The sequence below is a fragment of the Sorex araneus genome, chromosome 2, assembly GCF_027595985.1.
Source record: "Sorex araneus isolate mSorAra2 chromosome 2, mSorAra2.pri, whole genome shotgun sequence".
NCBI lineage: Eukaryota > Metazoa > Chordata > Mammalia > Eulipotyphla > Soricidae > Sorex > Sorex araneus.
Genome location: NC_073303.1, coordinates 332048327 through 332058597, shown reverse-complemented (window position 1 = coordinate 332058597; position 10271 = coordinate 332048327). Strand labels below are relative to the sequence as shown.

Here is a 10271-nt window from a genome sequence, read left to right as displayed (position 1 = left end):
CACTCAAATTCTCAAGTTTCAAATGCTCTAAAGCTCTCCTCACACTATTCTACCTTCCCCTCTTCTCTGACTCCTAAATCACAAACATGTATAAGTGGAGAAACTTGGGAGGGGATGGGAGGAAACTATTGGTCTGTAGTTCTTGCACCTCAAACTCATGTTAGATGTTTGCTACAAAACATAAAGTTCCCTCACCCCTGGCCATGCCATGGACAGCACTTAAAATCTCAAAATAAACATGATGTCTTTATTTCTGTGTTTATTTTTCAAATGTGTGCAATGTCCATCATTGAAAAACATTTTAGAACCAGTAAATGTGCTATGAAGCAGAAAACAAAATTCACTTTTTAAAAATATAAACCACAGAATTATACAAAAAAAAAATTCATACTTGTAGGTTTCTTCCAAATGTTTCAGTCAACCTCAAGGGATTGCTTTCAATCTCCTTTGATATTAAGAGCATTTGGGTGAATGATTGAGATGCGGTGTGAGATTCTGGTAAATTCTTGTCTAAAACACATTCTGCTTTTGTAATTGAGACGGGTATTTCTTTATTTCTGGGCTTCACAGAAGGAGAAGTTATATAGCCCTTGGCTGGACGCTTAGATCTGTTTCTGGACTTGCCAGAAAAGACTTGTGTTGAGTCACTCCACTTTATACTCTCATTCAGAGACCACCGGGATTGTAAAACTTGAGCTGCCGAGTCCATTTCTTGTAAAAGAAATACAAAAAATAAATAGTTTACTTGTGTTGTTGGTTTGGGGATCATCCCTCCACCACAGAGGCAGTTATTCTGCTTCTGCAGAAGAGTCAAAATGTGTATTTCTCTATTCTGCATTTGAAGGAAATTAAGTGGGCAGCAATAAAGAAAATTTACTATGCATGTTTTCTGCCTTAGGTGACACCTGGAATTTGCTGACTGCAATTTAAATTTTAAAAGACTCCTGAGCCTCACCTTTTGCGTGCCATGTAAGTCAAAAGGAAAGCCAAATAATTAGGATAAGCAAGCCACATGGTTCCTTTCTCTCCATCTCAACTGCTTCAGACCCTGTTGTGAAATTCTAGCACTTTTCTTTTCTCATTCCAGCTGTTAAATTTCCATAATCAGGTTTCACTGTATCACTGTCATCCCGTTGCTCATCGATTTGCTCAAGCAGGCACCAGTAATATCTCCATTGTGAGACTTGTTGTTACTGTTTTGGGCATATTGAATAGCCACGGGTAGCTTGCCAGGCTCTGCCGTGGGGCCGAGATACTCTCTATAGCTTGCTGGACTTCCCAAGAGGGGCGGAGGAATCGAACCCGGGTTGGCCGAGTGCAAGGCAAATGCCTTACCCGCTGTGCTATTGCTCCAGCCCATAATCAGGTTTAATAACTGATTTTACATATTACTCAGACATTATAGTACAAAAACTTTTAAGAGCAAATAACTACCAAGCAAACAAAATGCTAACTTCTATTATTAGGATGTTAGCATTTTGTTTGCTTGGTAGTTATTCTAGGATATCTCATTTACTTTATCTGTCTTATTAGAACTCAAAATGTGATTTAAAACAATAAAGCTGGTTTTCACAATTGTTATGTAGAACTGCACTAATACCAGTCAGAGCTTCTTTGCCAAAACTGTCTCCCACTAATTCTTTAGGTTCCCCCTCCCCATTTTCCAATAGTCTTATTTGGTAGGTCACTTTTTGGGGTGTGGGGATACTATTAATAGTAGTTGAGGGAAGGCCTCCAGAGCAGTGTTCAGGGGGACCAGGGTCCCTCCCAGAAATACTCAGCCCAGCTATGTGGACCTCATGGCCCAAATTTGGGCCCAGTGGTGCTAGAAGTCACGAGGGCAACACCCAGAGGTGTTTGGGGGCACCATGTAGTCCTGGGAATCAAACATGAACCTCCACATACCAGATATCTACTTCAGTCCTGAAGGAGGAAGCCTCAGTTTTCCCTTGTCAGTGGCACGAGCAGCTCAAATTTAACAGTTTCCATTCTACCCATTTAATGTTCCTGCAAACTCCTAGATTCAGAAAGAGAAGTTAACGGGAAGTTAACAATTTCCTATGATCTTAGAAAACCTTAGGATTTTTTTGTCCCAGACTTTAGGCTCACAGGAAACTGATAAAGGGCAATAACTAGACAAAAAAACCAAACAAATAACCTAAAAGAACCTAAACGAGCCAGACTGCTCTGTAAAATCCTCACTTTCTCTGTAACATTCCTACCACAAGTAACACAAAGACCCCATTTTTCTATAAAAAACCCACAAAATGAACCATAATTTAATCTTGTACTAAATTCCTTCCCACATAGGGGAATTTCTTTCTCTTCTACTTTCCAATACACTGTTCTGTTTTCGATCTCTGAGTCTAAGCATCTTTTTACTCAATATTTGAATTCTTGAATATATGGAAGACTCTGGAACTATGGATGAACACAGACATGCAATCATTGCTCCTATGTCAGACCTTTGAGCTAATCTTCTTTGGCGCTACTCTTCTTTACCATAGAAGAAATATTAAGTATTTTTTACACAAGTGACCTCTAAGCACAGAACCAGTAACATAGACACAAATAATGACCTACCCAATCACAATAAATGGAATGTTCTACTTTTGTATTTGCATGTCATCCTTATGCAGGGGCCATGCTAATCTTCTCTCTGTATCATTCCAATTTTAGTGTATGTGCTGCCAAAGCGAGCACAGAATGTTCTACTTTTGGATAGTAGGAGAAAACTGTATCTGGAATCAAACCTTGAAAACTGAGCAATGTAGAATTCAAGGACAGATATAAATACCAAACACTTTATACTTTCTCATTGAATCACTCCAGAATGGAACCATCTCTAAAATCCAACAAAATGCTGTTAAATATTTCTCGCTAAGATGTTTAGCTGTCATTAGATTTAGGAAATAAAATCATTATCGTATCTTCTCAGTCATCTGTATTTTGTTAATAATCACAATTGTTATTTTTATGCATGTTCCTCACCCATGTGAAACATCGATGTCTCACTGAACCATCTCTGGACCTGGACCATTTTCTCAACTATTGAAGAAGGCAGCATGGTGTGGCAAATAAAACTCCAGCATCACGTTCTATTTGCTCTGTACTATTTGGTAAGATAGAGTCTCTCTTGGACCTCATTTATTTTTATCTATAAGGTAAGGACATAGCACAGCAGGTAGGGCATTTGCCTTGCACATGGCCAACTCAGGTTCAATTCCTCCGTCCCTCTCGGAGAGCCCAGCAAGCTACCGAGAATATCCCGCCCGCACAGCAGAGCCTGGCAAGCTACCCGTGGCGTGTTTGATATGCCAAAAACAGTAACAACAAGTCTCACAAATGGAGATGTTACTGGTGCCCACTTGAGCAAATCGATGAACAATGGGACGACAGTGGTACGACAGTGCGTGCTAAGGTAAGGACATAAAGGCAACGACTAAATGAGGCAAAAGAAGTCAGAGAGATAGTGCAGGGGTTAAGTATCTTGCTTTGAATGTGGCCAACTATAGTTCAATCCTCAGTCTCACAGATAGTCCCCTAAACACTGCCACAAGTGACCTCTAAGCACAGAGTCAGTAACATTCTCTGAGTACCATCAGATATGGTCCCAAAGCCAAATAAATATGATGGTGGGAAATGTACACTGATGAAGGGACGGGTAGTGGAACATCATATAACTGAAACTCAATCATGAACTACCTTGTAACTGTATTTCACTGTGATTCAATAAAAAATCCAAATAAATTAGCAAATAAGGCAGGAAATGCAATGAGTAAACCCAATGCTAGGCACAAAACCAATGTAAATATCCCTTCACCTTTAAATTAGATGACAGATAGGAACATAAAGTAACTTTCTACCAAGAGCTGATTCTGATGGAAGGCACTTTTTCCAACAGAGGGAACTTTTGGTGGCCCTTAGTTGTGTCTGCTGATTGCACACATCTGGAAGCCATGACAACCATTTTTGCTTTGAGCTTAGTTTGGCCCCAATATAACTCTATATAAGGCAACTTCAATCTTTCAATTTTTCCCCATACATCATAACTTGGCCTGAATTTGGGCATAAGAGTGGGGGTCAAAAGAAATTCACAATGCCTGGGAGGGATTCTGACTGAATGACAGTCACATAGCCTCTCCCAGCGCCCTAGGAAACTACTCCCTGAGTGGCTCATTGAACACGCACAGGAGCCCTGAGAGTATGACATATTACTATGCCTACTTCATAGATTCTTCAACTGAGTTTGAGAGATTAAGACACTTGCTTTTGAGGCAATAGGGACAGTAAGGCATGAATCTGGGATGAGATTCTGGTCTTTCAATCAGGTTAAGTAAACAGGATTGGGAGCCTGGAAGATGGTTCAGAGGCTAAAAGTACTTGCCTGGCAAGCACAAGGTGATGAGTTCAAACCAGGGTGCCAAATGATGCATTCAAAGTCCCATCAGGAAGGACCTAAAAGAAAACCCAAGGCAAGTGTGAAGACCTGAATTCAACCCTGAGGAAAATAAGTGGTGGTGAAGAGGGAGGGGAAAAAGCAGGTAAATTTGCAGTGTTGAAAGACGGGACTGGTGCAGTGTATCTATTTGTTAAAACCAATTCTACTCAGAGTTGACATTTGACAAGTGCTGGAAAGTTGTAGGTGGAAGTCCCAGCAAATTTTCTTGACTTTTTAAAAAATTGAATCACGATAAGATACCCAGTAACAAAGTTGCTCATGATTAGGTTTTAGTCTCATGTAATATTCCAACACCCATATCTTCACCAATGTATATTTCCCACCAAGAATGACTTTTAGAAAACCTGTATCCTAGGGTCCTTATATCACATATAGATAGGGGCAGGGAATGAGATATGGTGAATTAAACATGTCGTATAGGGACAGAAAGATAGTAAGCTGTTTAAGGCGCTTGACCAAGAACCACATATGGTCTCCTGGTTGCCAGAAGGAATGATTTCTGAGCACAGTGCCAGGAGTAAGCCCTGAGTATAGCTGGTCCAAACAAACAAAAATATATGTCATGTAAATTTTATCAGGTTATTAATAAAATCAGAACTTTTAAAACACTGAGCATGATTTAATCTTCTTAGTTTCTTTTATTATGATGATTCAGAAATGTTTTAGAACCAGCATTGTCATTCATTTATTCAACAAATATTTATCAAACTGCCTACTGTGTCAAGCATGAGATACAGATAGATATTCTTCAATTAGAAACTCTGGAGAGGACCGACTCTTAGAGCTGATTGAGTAGTGATCAATTGAGGTATTTTTAAAGAATAGTGAAAGCTCAGTCTGATAATAAATCACATGGCTCACCAACACAAGGCCTTGAATTCAATCCAACATCACCCACCCCCTGGAGCACCACTGGAGTGGCCTGGGTGCTCCCTGAACACCACCTGGCACAACACCTTCCTGGCCAGATGGAGCAGTGAACCCTCTCTGCCACCGCCCAGGAGTGTGGCGGGAGTGGACCCTATTCAGAAACTGAAAGGGATGGGGGAACTACAAAACAACTCTAGGAATAATTCCTTTGTGGCTTTATTTTATTTTACCCACAAAGCTTCCCTTTTTCATTCATTTTTTCCTTTTGTTTGTTTTTGTTTTATGGGGCCACAACTGGCGGTGCTCAGAGCTTACTGCTGGCTCTGCACTCAGGGATCACTCGTGGTTGACTTCAGGGACCATACTGGGTGCCTCAAGCAAGGCAAATGCCCTACCCACTGTATTATCTCTCCAGCCCCAAGCTTCCATTTTTCTCCTGTCCCTTTGTTGTCCAGAGACAATTTAGAGTCTCACAAACCCTGCCTGGTGCCCACTGCCAAAGAAAGGCAGAATTTCAGCCCAGCTCTGATGCGATCATAAACAGTGAGGAGGATATGCTGCAAGGGCTTTAAAAATAACGCCAGAATGCCAGAATGCAGTATTTCAACCCCCAGCTTTCTGAGTCAAAAACCCAGTGAATGAAATTATGACCGTTACTCAAGGGCAATTACCCTGAGAATGTAAAATAGAAACACTGAAAGTAAATCATCCATTTAGATATTACATTTCATATTTGAGTGCAGGCCAACTACGCTAGTGAAGTTTTATTATTGTTGAGTGTAATGTCAGGAGACAAACTTCTACAAATTTTCTACATAACTTTTCCATTTTATCTGTTTTCCATTTGTGTCAAATCGAACACATGGTGCAACTTTTAATATTCTCTCTCCTTTTTCTGCCACATGTTTCATACCAAGTGATCAAAATCAATCTGGGGTCATTCAGACCAAGCGGGTTTCTTGATGAGTGTGGAGAGCAAAGGGTAGGTCCTCCAAATAACCCTAGAAAACTGGTCCTCCCGACTCGGACCAGAAGAGCAGCAAGCGCCTATGCACGGCAGATCACTGTGCCTACAGACACTTCTTGCAGGGCCTCAGTTTACAGAAGCGGGGTAAAATCGGGGGAACGCTGCAGAATTGTGCACTACATCAGCCCTTGCAGACGGCAGTCCTGGAGCACCAAAAAAGGGCTTGGCTGTTGAAGGGGCGACTCGAGGCACCAGTGGGGGGGGGGGGGGGCACAAGGCCAGCGCAGGCGCAGCAGCCACTCAGGCCCCCGCCCCCCGCACCGTTAAGGTAACTGCTGCGGCAGGATGGCCTCCAGCTTTAAGAAGCAAAGTGTGGGCTCTGCTAGCCATAAAAAAAAGATGGGCCCCAAGCCTGAGCTCACGGAGGAGCAGAAGCAGGAGGTTCGAGAAGCGTTTGACCTCTTTGACGCCGATGGAAGTGGAACCATCGACGTGAAGGAGCTGAAGGTGGCCATGCGGGCACTGGGCTTTGAGCCCAGGAAGGAAGAGATGAAGAAGATGATCTCCGAGGTGGACAAGGAAGGCACCGGCAAGATCAGCTTCAACGACTTCTTGGCGGTGATGACCCAGAAGATGGCCGAGAAGGACACCAAGGAAGAAATCCTGAAGGCTTTCAGGCTCTTCGATGATGACGAAACGGGCAAGATCTCGTTCCGAAACCTGAAACGCGTGGCCAGCGAGCTGGGCGAGAACCTCACGGACGAGGAGCTGCAGGAGATGATCGACGAGGCCGACCGCGACGGCGACGGCGAGGTGAACGAGGACGAGTTCCTGCGGATCATGAAGAAGACCAACCTGTACTGATGGCCCTGCGCCCACCGCGTGCAGCCAGCCGGGGGGCTCGGGGGTTCCTGGCCTCTGTGTTGTAAGACTTTACATTAAAAGGACAGTGGCCACCCTACCTTCTTCCCTTCCGGTTTGTTTACTGTTTACAAACCTCTAGGCACAGTTAGAGAATGTGAAAGATCCTTTTCACCTGAGTTCTGAGTTTTATTTATCAAGAGCAAATCCTAGGTTTGAATCAAAGGCCCCGGGGTGCCAGTCTCCCCACCGCCTCCCTGCCTGGGTGCACATTCTTTAGATTAAATGGTTAAATGGTTTCTGATCATCAAAGCCTGGTTCTCTCGTTGCTTCTTTAAAATTTTGCTTCAGATATTATTCCTTAAATTCAAGTCACTGTTCTAGCAAGATGAGGTAGAATCAATCTGCAGATTGCCTTGCTCTTGCTTTTCACTTAATATAGGTTTGAAAGAAAACAGCTGGACAAGTAACTGGGCACAAGAAGAACACCTTCTAAAGTATGAGCTGGCCTGCGGGTGCTAGTGTGTTTGGAACTTCAGCTACTCTCTGATGTCTCAGATGTAAATGATTCTTCAGCTGTGTGTAAATTATCTTCCTCCCATGATTATCCAAGACCTGATTGTATTCTTGGGCTACAAAATAAAAATAAAATGTAATACTGGCTCAAGGAAAGTATTAAGTATTATTTGCTTAATAGATTAGCTAAGTAATGATTATGAGTAAATATAAGTATAAGAACTTAGTTTAGGAAATTACAAAAAGACAATGCATTCTAAGTTACTTATTTGTCCTTGGAAAGACCAACTAATATTTTAGCAAATAGGCTACTTAAAATAAAAGCTTAGTTATTTTATTACTGCTTTATTATGAGCCAATATCAATCTGTTAATTCTTAAAACATATTGGTTCTTGATACTTTATTTGTCTCTTTCAGGCATGTAGTTGGTGCCAGAGTGTCTGGCATATAAGTAACTCCTTTACAATCCAAGGAAACAACTTCACTGTGATTTGCCATGTATTAATGCTGTTTGTTTTCTGCCATAAAATAAGCTTTGAATATATACAAAACATAAAATATTAATATCATAATGGGTAGATATTTATCTACTGAGGAGGGCCTAACCATAATTTTTTTAAAATATGTAACAAAACTATAAAACTGGTAAGATATTTTGGTCACCACTAAAATTAAGTCATTACACAATGTCCATTAACACCTTGCTGAAATTCTGGTAATTTTTTTCATTTTTTCCAGAAATTTCAGCCTTCGGAAATTGGTAACTCTAATCAGCAGAATAACTTTGGAGGTAATTCTCATTAGCAGAAATTTGTTAACACAGGAGCACTAACTGAAGTGATGAGGGGTATGTGAGCAATCACTGTGAGACATGATTCTGCTGGTCACTCAGATAGGGCAAGTGTCCACCTAGAACCAAATGTAAACAGTTCGGGTTCAAAGTCTTATTATAGACTCAGGTTCAGTCTAGGGGATAAAAGTGCAGTTTGCACCATCAACAACAAAAAGGGTATGATCCGAAGGCTAGTGGAGGAATGTGGCATTATAGAAAACAAGAGTTTCTGGCATCTTGTTAACTAAAGACTTGGCCCAGGAATCTATAGATTGATCAAGGTAGAAATACCAGAAACATGGAAAGTTGGCAGAAACAAGAAGGGGTCAGAGCTTTAGCCAATTGGACTGGGTTCAACCTTGAATTCTGGCTTAGTGAAGGATAGAAGTGAAACTCAGCAGTGAGGCAGTCCAATCCCTGTGGAATCAATCTTAAAGTCTACAACTCAAATAAGTTGCTTTGAAGGCAAAAATCCATCCTGCACAGGCAAGAGTGTCTCTAAAATAGTTCTGAATCCCACCTACTGCTTAGAAAGAGTTTGCAAAGCAGTCTTGCTTGTCAATTGGCCCAGAGAGTGAGGCATGGAGATTGGGCGTGGGGTGGAGACTGTCTACCAAAGTTCAGACATACTACTGAATTGTAAGAGAAGTTGATCAAAATTGTCACTAGGTCAGGCATTTACAAAGGCAGTCTCCTAGTCTTACAAAGGCAGAAAACAAAAATTTCAAAGACTATTTATTTTTGTTTACTGACGAGACAACTCAGTTGTAAAGGTTCAGAACTAAACAAATTTCACTGGGCTATTACAAATGGTTTCAGTAATGAAGTTGGAAACATACCAAACAACCCCATATTGACAAGCCTTTTCTATTGATAGAAGGCTTGTGCCATATGATAAACTAATCATAGGGTCAAAGATGAAAATATATTAGTATTAAGGTTGTATTTAGATCAAGAAAGGAAAAACCTCCAAACGAGCTGAGGACAGTAACAAAATTTCTTCTTCCTTAAAAACATCATAGTTATATTAAGATAGCACTGTAGCACTGTTGTCCCATTGTACACCATTGTACATTGATTTGTTCGAGCAGACACCATAAACGTCTCCATTGTGAGACTTATTGTTACTGTTTTTGGTATATCGAATACGCCGGGTAGCTTGCCAGGCTCTGCCATGCGGGATATTAAGATACCTTGTAAAATAAGATCAAGGAAGAGCTTAGTTCAACTAATTGTTGTAGGTTAGTTTCCATGGGAAGATTCAGACTGAGTCAGAGATTTATAGATGCAGGAAGTTTATTCCAGTTGGTTCTCTGGACCAAATGGGTAGAGAGGGAAAAGAAACCATCAATAAGTAGAGAGATGTTGGACATAATGCAGTCTCAACTAAGTCCTCTGTTGATTTCATGGGAATATAACCCTGTGGAGGTATTCCAAATTGGGACAAATTGTCAGCACTCACAGCAGCCAAAGTGCAGGGAGATGCATGCAACGTCCCACAACTTCGACAGACCACCCCCTCAGCATTTAAATCTACTGGCTGGACAGAAGGTCTGGGAGACACTAATTGAAGCTAATCTTACATGTTGGAGCTCTCTTCCTGAGGAATTTTCAGATGAAACTGTAGCCATTACCACAATAGAAGCTTCAAGGCCATGAACAGTACTCTCTAGTCAGCTCCCTCCACTAATTCCATCAATCCCCCACCCTCCTACAGCTTCAGCACCCCTGCTTATGTAGGTGGCTTACCTGGGGGGATGAC

At 41.5% G+C, this 10271-nt stretch overlaps 1 protein-coding gene and 1 non-coding gene across 2 annotated transcripts; one reads left to right on the top strand and one right to left on the bottom strand.

Annotated features, from left to right (window-relative positions):
• Positions 1–2594: 2594 nt before the first annotated feature.
• LOC129402825 (U6 spliceosomal RNA) lies at positions 2595–2703 on the bottom strand. Its single transcript, XR_008628866.1, has one exon. It is a non-coding gene; the product is annotated as a U6 spliceosomal RNA (small nuclear RNA).
• Positions 2704–6644: 3941 nt separating this feature from the next.
• On the top strand, positions 6645–7163 carry CETN1 (centrin 1). Its single transcript, XM_004606008.2, has one exon. It carries the CDS (start codon positions 6645–6647, stop codon positions 7161–7163), a length of 519 nt encoding a protein of 172 aa, XP_004606065.1.
• Positions 7164–10271: the final 3108 nt, after the last annotated feature.

Bases quoted from the DNA above. Each gene is read 5' to 3' on its own strand.
- CETN1 (XM_004606008.2), top strand. From the start codon at position 6,645: ATGGCCTCCAGCTTTAAGAAGCAAAGTGTGGGCTCTGCTAGCCATAAA.